The following is a 20,952-nucleotide window of genomic DNA, read 5'->3' as shown; positions in this document are numbered from 1 at the left end:
GAAGTCCAATTTTCCAAGGACCAGACGGCGTTCGTTGGACGAAAACCGTTTCCATCAAAACCGAAGCAAGGTGCAGCCGAAGGACGGTCAGCTGAGCAGCCAAAAGGTCCAAAATGCAAGCGTCATCATCGATACGGACACATCGCCAGGGAGTGCCATGTGAAAAACGAGACGAAAAAAGGGTCGGCGTTTTGCACGGTACTAACAACCAGCGGTTACCATAGGAACGATGGTTGGGTGTTTGATTCTGGAGCACTTCACCACTTCACCAAGGATCGAAGCCTGTTACATGGTGAAAAACCGGCGAGTGCCGTTGTCATGGCAGCCGACAAACAAATGGTGAAGATTGTTTCCACGGGTGTCGTCAAGCTTCCAGCTAAGTGCAGTCCTGAGAGTCCCCCCATCGACGTGAACGATGTCAAGTTCATTCCAACGATGTCCAACAATCTTCTGTCAGTGAGTCAGATCGTTCGCCATGGTCACGAGGTGCGGTTCAGCACCCAAGGCGTGAATGTGATTGATCCGGATGGTGAGGTGATAGCTACCGGGATACATGACTTGAAGAGTGGATTGTTCCGATTCGAAGAGGGTGACGAGCAGAGCGCGTTGTCGCTCGCATCCACGGCGGCCGATTTGAACGTTTGGCACAGGAGAATGGGTCATATCAACGTCCATAGCCTGAAGCTACTGAAGAATGGGCTAGCCACCGGGATGGAGTTCAAGGAAACGAAAATGGACAGCTGTACAGTATGTGCCATGGGTAACAAACCCGTCTACCATTTCCGAAGAACGGTCATCGTGCCAATGGCGTCCTGGAGCTTGTCCACACGGACATATGTGGACCGATGGAAGAAGAGTCAATCAGCGGAAGCCGGTATTACGTGTCGTTCGTGGACGACTGGACACGCGGATATTCATCTATTTCCTGGAGACGAATTCCGAAGCTGAGGTCCTACATGCATTCGACCAGTTCCGAGCCCTAGCTGAGAGACAGACCGGGTCCAAGCTGAAAGTTCTTCGCAGCGATAATGGTAAGGAGTATACTAACCGATCGTTTCAGAAACGCCTTGCCGATGCAGGGATTGTACACCAAACGTCCACCGAGTACTCTCCTGAAAAAAATGGGTTGGCCGAGCGAGTCAACAGAACCGTCGTTGAGCGAGCGAGGTGCATGCTGTTCGAGGCGAAACTACCGAAGTCGTTCTGGGCGGAAGCGGTAGCAGCTTCAACGTACGTCATCAACCGTTCCCCTACCAAAGGTCACAAGCTGATACCGGAGGAGGCCTGGTCCGGTCGCAAGCCTGATCTTTCCCATGTTCGTGTATTCGGCTCGAAGGCGATGTCGCACGTTCCGAAGCAAAAGCGGAAGAAGTGGCACGTAAAATCGAAGGAGTGCATCCTAGTCGGTTTCGATGAGCAGACCAAGGCGTACCGGTTGTACGATCCGGTGAAGAAGAATGTCTTCAAGAGTCGGGATGTAGTTTTCCTCAACGAGTCACCCCAAGTCGAGACGCAACCTGCAGCTACGAGCGGACAGCAACTTCAAGTCCGGAATTTCGTGAGTCTCGATTTCCTTGAAGACGTTCCGGAAGCAAGACCGGTGGAACCAACCGAGCCGGATGTTGAAGAACCAGCCGAGCCTGACGATCATGAGACAACCGATGAAGAGTCGTTGGATCCCGAGGAGTCATCGGATTCCGAGGAGGATTTCTTTTCGCAAGTTGATACAAGCGCTGGCGAATCATCCGATGAAACCGTTGTTGACATAACAATTCCGACAATAACAATCCACGACAATCTTCAAATCCACCCGAGTCACAGGTGTTGAGGCGCAATGGACGGGAGCGCGCGATTCCAGGCAAGTACCATGAATTTGTCTTCACGAACAAAAACTTTCCGTTCCACAATTCCCCAGCCATGGACGAAGAATTTCGGGCGCTGTTGGAGAACCATACGTGGGAACTGGTGCAACTACCGCCAGGCAAGAAGGCTGTCGGCTGCAAGTGGCTGTTCAAGACCAAGCGGGACGAGAAAGGAAACGTGGTACGGCACAAGGCGAGAATCGTTGTCCAAGGCTTCACCCAGAAGTACGGCACCGATTATGATGAGGTCTTCGCACCGGTGGCAAAGCAGACAACCTTCCGAGCTCTGCTTTCCATGGCAAGCCGTAGGGGATCCATCGTCAAGCATGTCGACGTCAAGACCGCATATTTGAACGGAACACTCGAAGAAACCGTTTACATGCGGCAACCGGAAGGGTACACGATGGGTGATGAGCGAACCGTCTGCCTTTTGAGGAGGAGTTTGTACGGCCTGAAGCAATCCGCGCGCGTATGGAACCGGAAAGTGGATTCCGTTTTCAAGGCCATGGGATTCCAGCCAACGAAGTCGGATCCATGCTTGTACGTGCAACTGAAGAATGGTACGTGGTCGTATATCCTCATCTACGGTGATGACATGATCGTCGTGACGCAGACGGAAAAGGAATTCAAGGATATCTTCCAGAGTTTCCAAGCCCATTTCAACGTGACGAATTTGGGAGACGTTCGTCATTTCCTTGGAATGGAGGTGGAACGAAGTGCGTCCGGATTCAAGATCAACCAGACCTCGTACATCCGGAAATTGGCACAACGCTTTGGCTTGGACAAGGCGAAACCGTCGAAAATTCCTTTCGACATCAGCTACCTACAGCAGAAGGAGGAGATGGATCAGTTACCCAATAACCACGAATATTTGAGTCTGATCGGTGGTCTCCTGTACGTAGCAGTGCACACACGGCCGGACATTGCGGTGAGTGTCTCGATATTGGCGCAGAAGTCCAGCTGCCCTAACCGCCAGGATTGGACTGAAGCCAAGAGGACCCTGCGCTACTTGAATTCCACCAGTGACCACAAGCTGCAGCTAGGTTCATCGACCGGTGGATTGAAGATGTTTGTGGATGCGGACTGGGCCGGAGATTCTCGCGACAGGAAGTCGAACTCCGGTATCCTCATCATGTTCGGAGGTGGACCAATTGCGTGGGGTTCGCGGAAGCAAACGTGCGTTGCACTAAGTTCGACTGAAGCGGAGTTCATGGCGCTTGCTGAAGGGTGCCAGGAGCTCGTCTGGACCAAACGTTTGATGGAGGAAATCGGCGTAGGCATCGATGGACAACCAAAGTTGCATCAAGTTGGTGGAAGGTGACCGAATCGAACGACGCAACAAGCACATCGACACCAAGTTCTTCTTCGTTCGCGACCTGCAAGAGAAGGAGATAATTAAAATGGAGTATTGTCCAACGGAGTCCATGTTGGCCGACGTTCTCACGAAGCCACTTCAACGACTTCGACTGAAAAACTACGCTGTGAAGTAGGAATTCGTCCGGATCTGATCGAGTAGGAGTGTTAGAAGTAGTAAGCGTTCAGACCGAAGATCCAAACACAGCAACCATGTAATAAATTAGGAAATAAAAATCTTTCACTTCTGTTTCAACCACTGGAGAGAGTAGTACGTTTTACTGCCTAATCTAATAGTACTCTTTGTATTTAGTGTGTAGGAAAATATGCCATAAAAATACGACACATTAGGTAGGGATTAGATTAAGCCATCATTACACTCACATTAAAGAGCTGGAGAAGAGAATGAGTGTCGTGCAGAAATAGAGATGGACAAAGAATGAACAATAGTGAATTGATAGAGGAAGGAAAAGTTCAGAGAAGTGAGATAGAAAAGCAAAAGAGGAAAAAAGAGAATGCACAGAGTAGATGAAAGAATGACTGCCAGAAGAATTCATTTCCTGGCAGCATCGAATATCATACGGACCGAAAGTTGGAACACTGAAAATTGAGTGGAAAGTTTTAGACGAGAGGAAGTTAACTAAAATATATTTAAAAAAAAAATTATTGTGAGCCCCTGAGTCTGATGAAATCAGGTAAATACCCATTTAAAGGCAATATTTAAAATTAGGTCCATGTGTAACTTGTCCATCTATCTGTGTGAACAGCACCCGTTAATTAAAGGTTTATAAAAGGATCCTTATAACCCCGAAATATCCAGCGTACGGAGAACAGATCCAGCCGGCGACCAGAATTCCAGCGGAAGATACACTAGACGCCGACACACACCCACACAGAATTGTACCAGATAGGTAATAAAATAACGAAAAATATATATGTGCACTTTTTATTACACTCTCAATCCGAGCCTTAATCAGCTTTTCAGAAGAGCCGACCCTGAGAGCGATTGGCCTCAAGCTCGAGCTTGCCCACATAAAAGAGGCCTTGAGAGCCCAACCTCAAAGGTTCCCGAGGCTCAGACCAGGAACCGAGGTGTTGCGGGAGGTCCGTCTGACCCAAGAAGTAATAAAATTTTCTTTAAATCTAACGTATATTAAGCCTACAACAAAAATGATCCAAGGTTGTTGATTCGCAGCAGCGGAAACACTGCGAATGAGTTAGACATCCTGAGGTACCTTGTGTCCGTCAGATATAGCCAATCTGGTAAATACTACATCCTCTCCCTGTCGCTCCTTAAGCCAGAAGATCGAAGCAACCGGCCAAATGGTGAAAGAGAATCTGGCTAAAATGGACATATTTATACGAAAGCGTCAGACGAGACGCGCAGCAGGCCCCAGAAGGAGTAGCTTAAGGTACTGGTGAAGAACTTCTTTCCAGTGAAAAAAGTGAAAAACTTCTTTTTCACTGGTGAAAAACTTCTTTTCGTACTTATAATGAAAGACAAGACGTACTTGATGCTTGAATTCAACGAATGGTAGGGGACCGGATACTTTACGTTCCCCAGTTAAGCGATGGCGACGAATATATCACCCACATCAAGTTCTCGAAGAAGGTCATTCTCTGACAAACGAGAAGGGAATGTCCAAGCCGCTCTTCTTTCGAGTCATATGGTGAACTGGGAGTACGAAGTGCTTACCGAAAGTTGCGAAGGTGATGTGGTCTTCACACCGAACCTGGGATCTGCCCATTATGTCAAAAGATCACTGGAGGATGGATCGGCTGGAGATAAACATTGTCGCGAAGACCGCCAACCTTCCCAATATCCCTCAGCTGCGACCGATAGAAAACTTTTGGGCGAATAGCCAAAACGAAGAGACAGCCGACCACCAAAGCCACGAAAAGGTAAAAGAACACGCCAACATACATCTTTTCATCGGCCATGGTTGAGGTTCCGGCAAACATCCGTAAGGTCGCCAAGCGCTTCGTTTACGATACTTCATCAAACAACCCTGCATCTTCCTGTCCCGTATACACTAGTTCTTATTTAACACGTTAGGCCCTGACCGAGCTAGGGGACCAAAAATGAACTTTTCGTCTGACTCACGTTGTTCCCTACGGATCAATAGGGGACTTTTACAAAAATCATTTTCTAATTTTGTTGCTGTCGTTTCCATTTGACACTCTCTAAACAAAAAATACACTGTCCAAACAAAAACTCCACAATCCACAAATAAGAGTTTTTTGAGGTTCATGCATTTAATAAAATCAACATGATCAAATTGTAATATTGAAATATATTGACATCGCGGGACATTTTCGTTTCTTTTGCCAAATGCGGGACGTTTCGCGGGACGTAATCTTACGCGGGACCTTTTGTTGAAATGTCTAGTTTCCACTGAGCTGTAGGCAGAGGGTTGTAAGGTCAGGACAGATATCTTAATGACAACATATCAAACAATTCTTATCGAATTTGCAATTCGATTGTGTCGCAGCAGAAATTGTTGTTAACTTCAAAACTATTTAATTAAAACGTTAAATGTTTTCTGATTTGATGAAAGAAGTAGTCCTACGTTGAAACTAATTGATTTAGGTGAAATAGGGGAGTCAAAATCAAAAATTGTTATATTGTGTTGTAGTACATTGAAAAATGGAAGGCTAGTCCGGGAGAAACATAACAGTATTACATTAACCACTTACCCTGCGATTTCATTTCCAACAGCTCAGTTCGACGCTTCGCGTCCGGTGCTATGTTAAAGGTTGTGGCACAATCTCATTATCACGAGTGTGTTTCGTCGTTGTAGGTGAAAGGGTTAAAGCCCATTCCTGAATGGCCAGAGAGTAGCATTATTAAAAAAAATTATAGGTGGTCGTGTCCAAGACATGACCGCATTGTTGACGTAGAACTGCGCTGTTATTTTATAAAAGTCGCATGTTTATAACTTCGGATACTATTTTAAAATGCTGTGAAATTTTAAAAATAACTGTTTGATAGAATGTCATCTCATCATGCTACATGTTATTTAGTATTGCCTCAGTGGAATTGCACCTTTAGGCATCTTTTTCACAACGTAAACCAAGCGTCAAATAAGCGTTCGCCATAGTATGCATACAGAGCCATACATTGGTGGCTTGAAGCTACTAAGACTATAAACACTTCCCATATTTTTTTCCCAATATTTTTTCGTGACAGGGCCAATGCACACGGGATCAGATACAAATGGGGTTTCAGCGTAGCGAAGATGCACTATTTTTACGTACGGGTTATGAAGCACGCTTGTACGCACACGTATATCCATATATCGTTGGCTTGAAGCAACTAAATATACACACACTTATCTCCGTTTTACCTCTTCTCAACAGAAGCCCTTCATGTTAATATTGCCGGTCTAGATTACCTTAGCTCTCATCCTTTGTGGAGAGAGTTTTCGAAACAAAAAATTCCAGAACATTTATTTTCTTCATGGGCCGACGATAACCTAGCTTGATAATTCCCCACACAATTGTGTAGCTCAAAACAATGCAATGACGTCAGTTTGGTGCAATGATTGCAATGCCAGAGTAATCAGCGCGTGAGTAATTTGATCGCGTCCTCAGCTCAATCCGAAACGAAGACATGTGATAACGCAAAACAACGAAGAACAAGCGATGTTCACTGCCTTGTATACATAACGTGACTGAAAGTTTGCCTTTTTTTTTTTTTTTGCATTAAAATTTGTTTTATTCAGAAATCTTAGAGCTAAGCTATAATTTACAGTAGAAGTGATACAGAAAAAACATTCTTTTCAGCTTCGTTTCAAAATCAAGATTTTCGTTTTGTTTGATTTTTTTTTCTGTTATGGATAACTATTCTACATTAACCGCAGTCGCAGTTATTTTTTTTTGAGAAGAAAAGAAATAATAAAATTTGTTACCCTAACTATTTACATAAATGAGAAACCCTACCTAAACTAATCACCTATACAGGTTGTTTATAATGGTTTGTTCCGAGTGTAAGCAGTCCTCTCGAAATTTATTTGATTTGGTGGCGAATCTGGTTTCCATTGTTTCAACCTCAGCCAGATCATGGACCTCTGTTATTCTTGTCCAGCGGGGAAGATTGAGGATCATTCTGAGGATTTTATTTTGTATTCGCTGGAGTTTGAGCCGATGCGTCTGGGCACAGTTACTCCAAATAGGCAAGCCATACTCAATCACCGGAAAGATGATTTGTTTGTAGACAGCAAGTTTGTTACTCAGACACAGAGAAGACTTTCTATTTATGAGTGGGTACAATGATCTGATCATTATACCACACTTAGTCACTATTTTATCAATGTGTTGTCTAAATAACAGCTTGCTGTCTAAGGTGAGCCCAAGGTATGTTACCTCATTGGACCAGTTTAAGGCATTATTTCCCAAGCTGATCCTGAGGTTTTCAGGCGGAACAGGTCGCGGGGATTTCGAATATGGAAAAAGGATGGTCTGGGTTTTCGTCGCATTCACGCGAATCTTCCAGTTGTTATAATATTCAGACAGGACATCAAGACCCCGCTGAAGCTTCTCCGTCAGAGCACGTGTTATTCGTCCCTTATAGATAATGGCCGTATCATCTGCGAACAGAGATAACTTACCATCATCTGGTAAGGGAGGAATATCCGACGTGTATATATTGAATAACAAGGGTCCCAGGATGCTGCCTTGGGGCACCCCTGCAATGATGTTCAGTTCCTCTGAACAGATATTATTCAGTGAGACCCTGAATGTTCTGTCTGAAAGATAATTTCTGATTATTTTAATCAGAAACACTGGAAAATGACGCTGATGCAACTTATACACCAGACCATCATGCCAGACATTATCGAATGCCTTTTCGACATCCAATAATGCCATTGCAGTTGATTTGGCGACAGTTTTGTTCCGCCTGATGGTGTTCGTTACCCTGACGAGCTGATGGATTGTTGATCGACCTCTCCTGAATCCAAACTGCTCGTCAGGGAGAACATTATTATCTATGGCGAAAACTGTGAGCCTGGAGCTGATCAGTTTCTCAAAAACCTTGGAGAGAGCAGACAATAAGCTGATTGGGCGATAGTTTCCGGCTAAGGATGCTTCTTTCCCCGGCTTTAGGACGGGTACAACTTTAGCTAACTTCCACCTCGAGGGGAAGTAACCAAGTTGTAAGCATCGATTGAAGATCGATGCTAAATGTCCGTATAACCTGGAGCTTAGGTGTTTCAGCTCCAGGTTGAAGATATTATCAAAGCCGGGGGCCTTCATATTTTTCGAGGCTTTAATTTTAGCCTCAACCTCTTCAGCGGTTATTCTCTGCTCATCATCCAAAGTTGGTTGGGTCCGATCAACCTCAGCCACAGCTTCCGCAACATCAGCCTCCCGGGGACTGAGCATGGCTTGCCCAATACTGTGTGAATTACAAAAGTGATGGCCCAACGCATCAGCTTTCTCAGCAGGAGTTATTGAAAGATCAGGACCAGGAGCATCGGGAATTAAAGGAGGGATAGGTTTGGGTTTGGTTTTTAGAATTTTTGACAGTTTCCAGAAGGGACGGGAATGGGATGGGAGCTGGTTCAATTTTTGAGAAAAAAATTTGTTTTTGAGATCCAAGATTCTGGCTTGGACCACTCTGGAAAGCTGATTCGCCGCCAACTTCTTTTCTAGAAGGCGAGTTCGCTGAAACTGCCTTCGATAGATGTTTCGCAATCTGATAAGTTGTTTGGTTAGATCATCAATTTCGAGAAAGCTACTTACACACGGAACTTGTTGGACATGCTGCTCGCGAGCTACACACAGTGCCTCTTCTACGCCACTCAGCACACTATCGATGTCTTCCTTGGTATGCAGCGAATGGTCAAAAATCACGCCAGCGTCGACCAGTTGCTGGAAAGCTGGCCAGTTGACTCGATGGTAATTCCTACGCTGCAACCTCCTGGTCTCCACCTGTTCACCAAGAACTATCATTACCGGGTAGTGGTCACTACTTAGCTCGTGCACCACCGTTGGCTGCTGGATGTTGGTCATATTTGTGACAAAAATGTCAAGAGTTGATGGAACCCCAGCCGGAGAAAAGTATGTTGCCTCCTCGGAGCACAGGATGTTGTAGTGCCCGCAAGGAAGATCACTAAAGAGAACTCTGCCATTCATGTTTCGTCGAAGATTCCCCCAGGCTTCATGTTTGGCATTCAAATCTCCAGCTAGGATAAATTTGCCACGATTCCGGGTAAGTGCGATGAGGTCTCTGCGTAGCAGCAGACTGGAGCCGTCTCCTTCCTTCACTTGTACGCAGTACGCTGCAATGATGTTGATTGACCCTGTTGTTGTTATAAGTTCGATGCCGATAGCCTCAATAATTTTGAGGTTGAAGCTTCTTAATAAAAGGAACTTCAGACCTCGCCTAACTGCTACAGCGACACCACCCCCTCGTGTTGTGTAGCGATCCAGTCGAACAATAGTATGGTCAGGCAGGTGGAAGTTGATGTTGGGTTTAAGGTGAGATTCGGTGATAGTTGCGATGTCGATCTTATAGTTTCTAAGGAACTCTGCGAGCTCCATCTGTTTTGCTGCAAGCGAGCAGGCATTCCACGTGATGATTTTAAGATTGGTTGGATGGTTGGCCATACTGGTACAGGAAATTCATCATCGTGGTGATTTGGTCCTGTTTGGTTTTACAGGCACGAAACTAACGCGAAAATTCGAGAAAAAGGGCGCTCATTTGCTCGCCGGTATACAGATCCTCTGAATCTGCTGCTGTTGATTGAGTAGCGCCAGCTACTACCTGAGCAAAGCTCATTATTCCAGGAGGAGGGGCGCGCGATGTCGACAGATCCGGCGTATTTGGAATTCGATTCGATAGAGTGACCTTTTTGTTTTTCTCCGCGGCGGAGAGCGGAAGAGGCTCAAGAACAGGAATGGGTCTCCGTGTATTAGTTTGCTGTGGAATCGTATGGTGGATGTGTGAACTTCTCCGAATAGAGTTATTCATCGATATATTTTTCCGTTTCTCTATGAACTCTGCCCGCTTAGGGCAAACACGGCTAGTAGATGAGTGTTCTTCGCCACAGTGTATGCATTTCGTGGTTGCATCCTCCTTCATACATGCACTCGTGTGATGATTACCGCTGCATAAGTTGCATCTACTTTTAATGAAGCAGTTCTTGGCACCATGCCCGAAGTTCAGATAGTTCGTACACTGAGTAACATCGCGATGAACGGGATTGTATCGATCCCATTTAATGGTCATATGTTCTACGTATTTGATTTCTTTCAACCCAGCCATGTTGATGGATCCTCGTTCGAGATGGATAAGATACAGCTGATCGCGATATGTGATGTTTTTATTCCGTCTATTTATTTTATGTACTGCAATCACTTTCAGGTTATGTTCGGTCAAACCATCTTGCAATGGTTTCCCAATCCGGCAGTCCACGAAGAACAACCTTGAATGGTTTGTTTGCCACTATATCATGAGTGAAATATTCCACCCCTTTTCTTTTCAGATATTCCTGAACTGCCCTGTAATGGTTCAATCCCGGAACCATTATTTTATAACCATCAGTACACAGGCTATATTTAAGTTGAAGGCCCTTAGAGATGAGCAATTTAATTTCCTCGCGGAATTTGTCCGGAAAACCTTTTGTATAAAACGGTGGCATCTTTTCTTTTTTGGTTATAATTCCGCCATCTTCCACTGGAAGCGCCGCAAATTTATTATTTGCAAGCAGCTGTTGTGCTTCTTCAGACTGTTCATCACTAAGTTCTGCCTGAGAGCGAGTCCTCTTCGCAGTGTTTGATTGCTCTTTATTAGAGCGTTGTTTTCCCATATCGAGGGTAAATGCACTTGCCGAATGCAACGCGCCACGCACACAACAACAAAACTAACTGTATTAAAAATCACGAGCTTACTAGAAAAGCGACCGATTAACACGGGAGCGGAGCAACGAATCCTGAAAGTTTGCCTCAGCGAGATCCACTGTTTATACTCTCGGCAAGTATTCCCCATCATTCTTCTTCTTCTTTTCCTTTGTTCACGGGAACTTTAAATCTCATGATTTCCCCTTCGTTGCTCGTCGATAAGTTGCCCGTTATTGACAGCTCTGTTCGGGAAAGCACACAAATGGACAGAACAAGTGTATGGGGAAATGGAAACGCTTATAGTTTTCATGAATTTTAACCTTTTACACACTAGGGGATCGTAACGTATAGCATATCAAACAAATCTTAGGAAAATTTCCGATTCGTTGGTATGTAAATCGCCAAAACCCGTTAGTGGCAAAAATGGTTATTAACGTTATTAACTTTATTTCATAAAAACCTGACCTGTTTACTGATTTGGCACTCTTAATTAAAAGACGTAGTTCTACGTCAAAAACTTCCATAGTGATCGACGGTGATGAGTTCTAGATAGTAGACCAATTTATCTACATTTGCTCAATGGTGCAAAATGCTCATTAGACCGATGAGACGAAGACAACCCTTGACGAGGACCTGCGAGCACACGGAATATTCAAACGAAGTCCATTCTAGGTGGTGTGCGGGAGGACGGCATATGGAGGTTGTGGTAATGGGTCTGTAATATATCTATGGTCCGTATGTGTACGAACAGGAGAGCGGAGAGAGAATAAATATATATATACGAGATTGTAGAATCGACTACACCGGTGTTTATTTGATCGTGTAATTTTCACAAATTGGCGACGAGGATGGGATGATAATTTGTAGTGGGTGCATAGGATTTCTTCTGGATTAACAATCATCAGCTGGTAAGTGGATTAAATTGATTTGGTTGCGGGAAATTTGCTGAAAAAATGAAATATTTTTCCATACCTTTCATCAGAAGGTTGGTGGAAAAAGCTCTCGATTGACGCTACTGACGCGCATATGAAAAAGCTCCGCACGGTGAGAGCGAGTGAAACTTCTTCTTGGAAGTGAAAGAGATAGGCGCATGTAAGCCTGGATGATCTGCGACTTGACAGCAGGGCTCGCGACGAGAAAGCGGTCAGATCTGCGACTTGACAGCAGGGCTCGCGACGAGAAAGCGGTGAGATTTGCGACTTGACAGCAACACGGAAAGCTTCGCGACTAGTGAGCGGTGAGCAACAAGAAAGTTTCCGCAACGAGTGAGCGGTGAGATATTCTGCTTGGAAAAAGCACACGTTGCCGTGACGAGAAAAGCGAACAAGGTTATTGATTGGATGTAAACAAGTCTGTGAACGATTGAAAAATCGGTTTGATTTAACGAAAAGAGGTAAAATATTGGGATAGATTATTAGAATCAATTGTAATTGATGTTGTTTTAAGGATGGATAAGCTGAAGTGTTTCTCGACCCTACCACCGTTCTCGTACGCGGATGTGCCGCTGGCCGAACGCCGCAGTAAGTGGCATGTCTGGAAAAGAGGGTTTGAAATTTGTCTCCGTGCTTCCAAGGTGACGGATGCCATTGAAAAGAAAGATCTACTGCTTGCTCAAGGTGGGTTCGGTCTTCAGGAGATATTTTTTAACATTCCTGGAGCGGACGTAGAAGAAGACAAAAATAACGGTATCGATCCGTATGAGGTGGCAATCACAAAGCTGGATTGTTATTTTGCACCCCAACGCCATGAAGCGCACGAGCGGTACCTCTTCTGGGCCATGCAACCTGAGACCGACGAGGGTTTGGAAAAGTTTTTAATGAGAGTTCAGGTTCATGCCAGTAAATGCAATTTCGGGATGTCAGCAACCGCAAGCAGTGGCATTGCGGTGATCGACAAGATGCTGCAATTCGTACCTCCGCCGCTGCGGGAAAAACTTCTCCAAGATTCCAACTTGAACATCGAAGAAATGATCAAGCAAGTTAACGCACACGAGACCTCACGATCGGCTAGTGATCAAATCAGTGGTAAAAACATTCTTCAGAATACACCCAAAGCAACGGAAACAATGCAAAGCATTCGGGGATCCTGCAAGTATTGTGGGCGTTCTCATGGGCCAGACGCGTGCCCGGCATGGAATAAAACCTGCGGGAACTGCCACAAAAAAGGACATTTTCGAGTCGTTTGCTTTAATCGTCCTGTCAGGGGACCGGGGAATTTCGTACCATCATCTTATCCGGCATCGTCATCGACCTTCGCGTCAACAACAGGAAAAAATTCACTGAAGAGAACCCACGTTCAAGTTTCTCCGGCTGCTTGGTATTCGAGCGGCAGACCAGCACAAAACAAGATCGCGAGGTATGCGCGGAAGGTACATGCTATCGACGATGCGGAAGTTGACAACGAAGAGGTCGAACTTGTCGAAATGGTATCATCGGTTCATGATTCCGAGGAGTTGGTTTGGGCCAATGTTGGCGGTGCACTAATTGAAATGCAGATCGATTCAGGTGTACAGTCAAACATAATTGACGATCAAACCTGGGATGTGATGATTCGTAATGGAGTACATACAATCGGGGGAAATCAGCAACCAGATCGGAGATTCAGAGCGTATGCACAGAAAGATTGCCTAGTTGTAACCAACATGTTTGACGCAGAAATCTCCATCTGCGATGGGTCGAAGCAACTGGAAACGGTAGCACGTTTCTACGTTGTTAAGGATGGTCCTCAGCCTCTATTGGGGAAGAACACCGCAAAGCAGCTGGGTGTTTTGATAGTTGGGCTTCCGAGTAAACAAGAAACAGTTCAACATGTAGACATTTCGCGACCATTTCCAAGCATCCGTGGCGTGAAAATACATATCCCGGTTGACATGTCAGTAGAGCCTGTCGCCCAACGATTCCGACGATTGCCTTTCGCAACTCTGCAGCGTGTGGATGACAAGTTGAAAGAATTGTTGTCCAAGGACATAATAGAACGAGGATAATAATAGAACCCAGTCGCTGGGTATCGCCAATGGTTGTCGTTGTCAAGGACAGTGGTGATATTCGACTATGCATCGACATGCGCAAAGTCAATAAGGCGATTCTCCGCGAAACCCATCCGCTTCCGACCATCGAAGACGTTCGCTGGAAGCTGAATGGGGCGCTTTTCTTTTCAAGACTGGACATCAAGGATGCGTTCTACCAGCTTGAGTTAGACGACGGAAGTAAACCATTGACGACGTTCATTACTCACAAAGGTAACTGCGATTAATTTGGATATATGATTACAGAGTTGTTATGAAATAAGACTTGTAAGGATTTTATTTATGGTTGTTTAACCATAACGAGCACATACTTAAAACTTATGACAAGGTAGATAATACTAGTATATTGCTTTATTTATTTGCATGCAAGGTTTATTCAGATACAAAAGGCTCGTGTTTGGAATATCGTGTGCTCCGGAGATGTTTCAGAAAGTTCTTGAAGAAATCTTATCGGACTGTGGGAATGTCATCAATTTCATCGACGATATAGTCATAGCAGGAAAAACGGAGCAAGAGCACGATGCTTCGCTGAAGCAGGTTCTTGATAAGTTGCGATCCTACGGTGTTCTCCTGAACCAATCAAAATGCGTTTTCAAATTGACTGCAATAGATTTTCTGGGTCATCGCTTTGATAGAAACGGCATGACTCCTTCACAAGACAAAATTAAAGCTATCGAAAACTTCAGAACTCCAACCAATTCTGAGGAAGTTCGCAGTTTTCTTGGCTTAGTAAATTACGTAGGGGCTTTCATTCCGGACTTGGCTACGAAGTCGTTTCCACTCCGGGAGCTCACCAAGAACAAAACTGAATTTAAATGGGGTGTCGAAGAGCAGGCAGCATTCGATCATCTCGTACGAGCCATAGGAAGTGTAGAAAGCTTGTCCCATTTTGATCCAAAGTTGAAAACAAGAGTTGTTGCGGATGCCTCCCCGGTTGGGTTGGGAGCAGTTCTCCTACAATTTTATGAAGGAGAACCGAGAGTTGTTTCTTTCGCTAGTAAAAACCTCACTGACACCGAACGTCGATATGCTCAGACAGAGAAGGAGGCTCTGGCACTGGTGTGGGCAGTAGAGAGGTTTCAAATCTACCTCATCGGTGTTCGGTTTGAGCTAGAGACTGACCACAAGCCCTTAGAAGCTATATTCTCACCTGATTCATCGCCGTGTCTTCGAATTGAACGTTGGGTTCTGAGACTTCAGTCATTCAACTACGAAGTTGTGTACCGCAAAGGCAAATCGAATATTGCCGATCCATTGTCACGCCTTTCGGAACGAGCTTGGAAAAGTAGGAGACCTCGTAGTCAGAGGATCAAGATTAGTGATTCCACGAGACTTGAGGCAACGCATGTTGCAATTGGGACATGAGGGTCACCCAGGTCGTACTAAGATGCAGCAGCGTCTGAGGCATACCTGTTGGTGGCCGCACAGTGGATTCGTGCACAGGTTGCCAGCTGGTAAGCCTGCCAAATCGCCCTGAGCCTATGGAACGGAGGAAGTTGCCGGTTACGCCGTGGACGGATATTGCCATTGATTTTATGGGTCCGTTACCTTCGGGAGACTACTTATTAGTTATCGTGGATTATTTTAGCCGTTATAAAGAAATCGAAGTTCTTCGGAAGATAACGGCAAATGAAACGGCTGAGCGCCTGGAACGCATTTTTGTTCGGCTTGGGTATCCTCAAACTATCACCCTGGATAACGGTCGCCAGTTCGTTAGCGATGAGTTTGATACATATTGTAAGCATAAAGGTATACACCTTAACAAGACCACCCCGTATTGGCTTCAAGAGAACGGTTTGGTTGAGCGCCAAAACCGGTCACTTATCAAAAGGCTCAAGATCAGCCAGGCTCTGAAGCGCGATTGGAAGCATGATATGCTTACTTACCTATTGATGTACTACTCAACACCTCATAGTACCACCGGAAAGACCCCAAGCGAGCTAATATACGGGCGAAACATTCGGACAAAAATACCTACCTTGCAAGACGTGAGCACTGCTGTACCGCTTACTGACTATAGAGATCAAGATCAAGTTGCGAAGGAGAAGGGGAAGGAGAGAGAAAATGAACGACGTAGGGCGAAACCGTCGAACATTAAAGTCGGAGATAAGGTGTTTGTAAAGAATGTTCTTCACGGTAATAAGCTGACTCCAACGTTCAATCCTGCCATTATGACAGTGGAGGCTAAGCAGGGCCCTAGAGTAACAGTCCGCAATCAGGAAACAGGAAAAGTTTACGATAGAAATTCTAGCCACCTGAAAAAAAGACGGGTGGGTAATGTCGGGGACATAACCGGAGTGACGTAGGACTATACAAAGGGGACAGCTTTTGTTAAATATATATTTTAAATTTATCGTTTTATTTTCTTCTCCTACGTGAATACCTACCTATCTACCTGAAAAATGGATTAGTTTACTGTTTACTCTTTATGAACATGTTGATGGTTCTGAAAAGAACCTTTGGTGTTGTGTTTTTGTTATCACTCGATATTCCTATCTTGTTCGGTTAAACCTTCCTGTTTAGCTATTGCGTTTGCCACTCGCCACAGCTTTCACAGTTGGAAAATTTCTTCCCATCCAGCTTGTGACATATTGTACAGTAAATTACATTCAATGGCACGTCGCATTACCACCACTCAGTGTCGGATTGGAGGTAATTTTAACCTGTAATTGAACATTTGTGATGATAGTGGTACAGTGTCGACTTTCAATGTGGGGTCATAATTTGGACCCCGAACTCTATGTTTACAAAAATGTCCAACTAAATATGTCGCATTACTGGTCCGTCCAATTAGCTAAATGTCGAGATAAGTGTAAATTACTGTACTTTCAATCTAGAAGCAATTTAAGAATTGGTGAAAATCAATAAGCTCAGAACAACTGCCAAATTCACATACTCATCATATCCTGGCGAACAAATTATGAAAAAATCAATTTGTGTTTTATTATTATTTTGGATATTGTTTTAGAAAGCATTGAACTGTATTTCCTAAACTCTTTTTTGGAAGGTTTGATGGCCCTGAAAAGCGCCTTGTTTTATGGAATGGTTCCAATTTAGAAAACTTAGTACTCGTAGTTTTGAAAAAAACCATTTCGAACGCCCTCGATGCCGCCTTGTTCTGGATTTGCCACCAAAGCAGTTTGTATAAAGAACAAACTTTTTTCTTCTGCTACTTGATGCCGTTTTGCGATTGCGTTTGCCACTCGCCACTCGCTGCAACTGCCTGTTGTTGTCTTGATGTGTTCTGTTCTGAATGCGGTTTTTCTTATCGTCGCGAGCAGCTTTACCAGCCAACTCGATCACTTTGGCGGCCGAAACTATATAACGCCGGCTGGTGCACTGATGCTAACGCGCTCGGCCTAGCTACCATTGCTAAGCAATTGGCGGATACACCTACGAAGAACTGCACACCTGCACGGTTCGAGTGGGACTTTGCCTTTCCCTTAATTTGTCCTCCTTTGTTACGTCTACGATGCCGATGCCGTACAACCACATGGGTTTACGGTTTGAAAGAAAATAAGATATTTTTTTGGGGTCCGCGCGTTTTATACTCTAGCGGTACACACTCACAGGATAGAGACAAATCGGCAGACTCAGCCAGAGGGGCGAGTCCAACGAGACGAACGAATGAGCGTTAAAAGGGAGCGATGGCAAAAAAATACATTCATTACGATTAGTTCGATCGTTGGATTCACATGCAAGCTAAAAAGGGTCCTTTTCAGGACCACAAAATTATCTTCAATCTAAAGAGTTTATTGTTTTGTTATCTCTCGATATCCCCATCTTGTTCAGCTAAACCTTTCTGTTTAGCGATTGCGTTTGCCACTCGCCACAGCTTTCACAGTTGGAAAATTTCTTCCCATCCAGCTTTGTGACATGTTGTACAGTAAATTACATTCAATGCGACGAGCCGAAGCGCCACTCAGTGTCGCATTGGAGGCGATTTTAACCTGTAATTGAACATTTGCGATGACAGTGGTACAGTGTCGACTTTCAATGTGGGGTCATAATTTGGATCTCTATGTTTACAAAAATGTCCAACTAAATAAGTCGCATTACATGTCCGTCCAATTAGCTAAATGTCGAACTAATAGTAAATTACTGTACTTTCAATAATCAGGAAAGTCCCCAACTATCAATAAGCTCAAAACAACTGCCAAATTCACGTACTCATCAGATCCTGGCAAACAAATTATGAAAAAATCAATTTGTGTTTTATTATTATTTTGGATAATGTTTTAGAAAGCATTGAACTGTATTTCCTAAACTCTTTTTTGGAAGGTTTAATGGCCCTGAAAAGCGCCTTGTTTTATGGAATGGTTCCAATTTAGAAAACTTAGTACTCGTGGTTTTGAAAAAAAAACCATTTCGAACGCCCTCGATGCCGCCTTGTTCTGGATTTGCCACCAAAGCAGTTTGTATAAAGAACAAACTTTTTTCTTCTGCTACCTGATGCCGTTTTGCGATTGCGTTTGCCACTCGCCACTCGCTGAAACTGCCTGTTGTCTTGATGTCCACCGAACCGAATGTGTTCTGTTCCGAATGTGGGTTTTCTTATCGTCGCGAGCAGCTTTGCCGGCTAACTCGATCACTTCGGCGGCCGAAGCTATATAACGCCGGCTAGGTGGACTGGTGCAATGGTACTAACGCGCTCGGCCTAGCTACTCTTGCGGGGAACTCCAGAACGACACGGTTCGAACGGGTTTTGCCTTTCCCTTCACTTTTCCTTCTTTACCATGTCCAGACATGGCTGCTTGGGTTGGTTTGTTGATGTGTTGTGATGCGAACCGATGTGGTGTACGGTTTGAATGAGAATGATCGTTACGGCAGCGGAGCGGGGATTTTTAAGCTGACTGGCTGGCTCGAGAATTACGCATGTGTGAGACTGCGACCAATGTTTCGTTCATTTTTTTCTTTTTCCTTTCCAATCGTGCTTCATTCTATTTCGCTGCTGCTCTGGTTGCCCGTTTTGGTCGGTACGATTTGAGGAGCACAAAATGGACCAATCAAAAATGGGTACATAGTGCATTTTGACAATGCTTGATATTTCACAATTATTCAATTATTTATCTCAAGGAAAATGAAATGTTATTCGTTATGATAGATGCGTAGATATATTTCCTATCAATTGATGCAAAAACCTTTGCGATCTATTGAGAAATGCTCGAGTTATAAGCGTTCCAAATCTTGCATTTTTTCCTACTTGTTCAGTGCCTAGATTTCCATTTCACCCCCTATATCTTCCGGTTAGACGTAGTCCTACGTCAAAAGTAGTTCTTCCAGAAGTTCTCGTTTCTAATAGAAGTATATCGTTCGCTTAGCTGTATTTCAGATATATTTCAATGTTGATATTCACAGGATCCGGCCAGGCTACAACAGAGCCTTCGATTCCGGATAATGTCGAGCAGTCTGATGATTTACCGATTGATGGACCGCAGAAGCCAGAGGAGACAGCTAACGCTGAAGCAGCTGCTGTCATGCAGCAGTCAGGATCCGAAGACGATTCTGCCAATCGTGGTAGATCTCAACGCACTATCAGGTTGCCGAGGCGTTACAATGAATGTTTTATGAAATATTAATTGTTATAAAAAAAAGGGAGATGTGGTAATGGGTCTGTAATATATCTATGGTCCGTATGTGTACGAACAGGAGAGCGGAGAGAGAATAAATATATATATACGAGATTGTAGAATCGACTACACCGGTGTTTATTTGATCGTGTAATTTTCACAGAGGTGAAGGATGAAGTGTGTGAGATTGTACACAACTTACCGGTGAACTCAGTATTCATAAAATGACCAATGCTGGAAGGATACACTGGATACATCAGAAATCCAGCGGTATCCTGACGACGATTTGTGCAGCGAGCGAGGTGGTTAGACCAAGTGGAGTAGGATCTGGTGAGCACGAGATGCCCATGGTATTGGAGGAGTGTTCGTTTCGCATCGTTTTCAATCGAAATTTTGAATAATAAATCTTCATGATTTATTTTTCAAAATATCGCAATTTTACGCCGTATTGGATCAAATAATAAATTTAAAAAATAAGAAGTTTATTCAATAACATGGAATTAGTTCATTCAAGAATATTTTGCCTGAAAGCAACATTTTACTTACGCAAAAAAAACTCATTTCCGCGAAGTACATATCTTTCTCACCGTGCCATTCAATGAATTATTGATAATCCATTATGGTGAACACCGATTGCCACCCATTGTCCGCCGCGCACTCTATCGATTTAATGGTATAATCAATAGCTCCTTCTAAATCGTATTAGAACAAAAACGGCTATCTCCTCCAATAGCCGCTCGTATAGCATTCCCATCAATGTGAGAGTGATACGGAATGAAAATGAGACGGACGGTGAAAAGCGAAAAAAAAAACATAAATACCAATCGGATTTGATGCGACGCAACACGACGCAAACCCGGAGAGCGGAGACGCTGATTTCGATCGTCGAATTCGAGCGTGACATCGTGTTCAATACTCTATGACAACTGTGATTTGTTTTGTCAGCGCCGCCCCTCTCAGCCCGCAAATCGCTAGAATGCCACCGCCGATGATGACTATCGATGACAGCGACGCTCAACAGACGCAATGTCTTATCCCGACACAATGCAACAGACGCAATTATACAAACGCCGCTCCGAGAGAGAGAAAGAGAAAATGTCGAACAGTCAGCCCACAGAGGAGACGTCACTAATATGTATATTGCACCCGCGCGGTTTGTCACTACGACGGCTTGTCATATCATATAGCAGGCTACTGGCGAGCGACGCATATTCCGCGCACCTACAGGACACAAGACGTATTCCAGCTTTTGTATAGTGGCTTTATTTTGGTTAGTCAGTGCGAGGCGTAATACATA

At 44.4% G+C, this 20,952-nt stretch overlaps 1 protein-coding gene across 4 annotated transcripts; it reads left to right on the top strand.

Annotated features, from left to right (window-relative positions):
• The first annotated feature begins 11,847 nt into the window (after positions 1–11,847).
• Positions 11,848–19,763, top strand: LOC129763097 (uncharacterized). Of its 4 annotated transcripts, none has more exons than XR_008740791.1 (4): positions 11,848–11,968; positions 12,043–12,453; positions 12,507–12,676; positions 19,444–19,763. XR_008740791.1 is itself a non-coding variant. In XM_055761866.1 (4 exons), exon 3 carries the CDS (start codon positions 12,508–12,510, stop codon positions 14,041–14,043), a length of 1,536 nt encoding a protein of 511 aa, XP_055617841.1. In that variant the 5' UTR covers positions 11,848–11,968; positions 12,043–12,453; position 12,507; the 3' UTR covers positions 14,044–14,298; positions 19,444–19,763. The 4 variants fall into 4 exon arrangements, 3 of the variants coding, with proteins under 3 accessions (XP_055617841.1, XP_055617839.1, XP_055617842.1); XM_055761866.1 differs by having other exon boundaries at positions 12,507–14,298; XM_055761864.1 differs by having other exon boundaries at positions 12,507–16,355.
• Positions 19,764–20,952: the final 1,189 nt, after the last annotated feature.

The sequence above is a fragment of the Toxorhynchites rutilus genome, chromosome 1 (assembly GCF_029784135.1).
Source record: "Toxorhynchites rutilus septentrionalis strain SRP chromosome 1, ASM2978413v1, whole genome shotgun sequence".
NCBI classification, from domain to species: Eukaryota; Metazoa; Arthropoda; class Insecta; order Diptera; family Culicidae; genus Toxorhynchites; species Toxorhynchites rutilus.
The sequence above is the reverse complement of the archived record's forward strand: the minus strand, read 5'-3'. Positions and strand labels throughout refer to the sequence as shown.

Coding starts and splice junctions, on each gene's coding strand:
- LOC129763097 (XM_055761866.1), top strand. CDS start 12,508: ATGGATAAGCTGAAGTGTTTCTCGACCCTACCACCGTTCTCGTACGCG.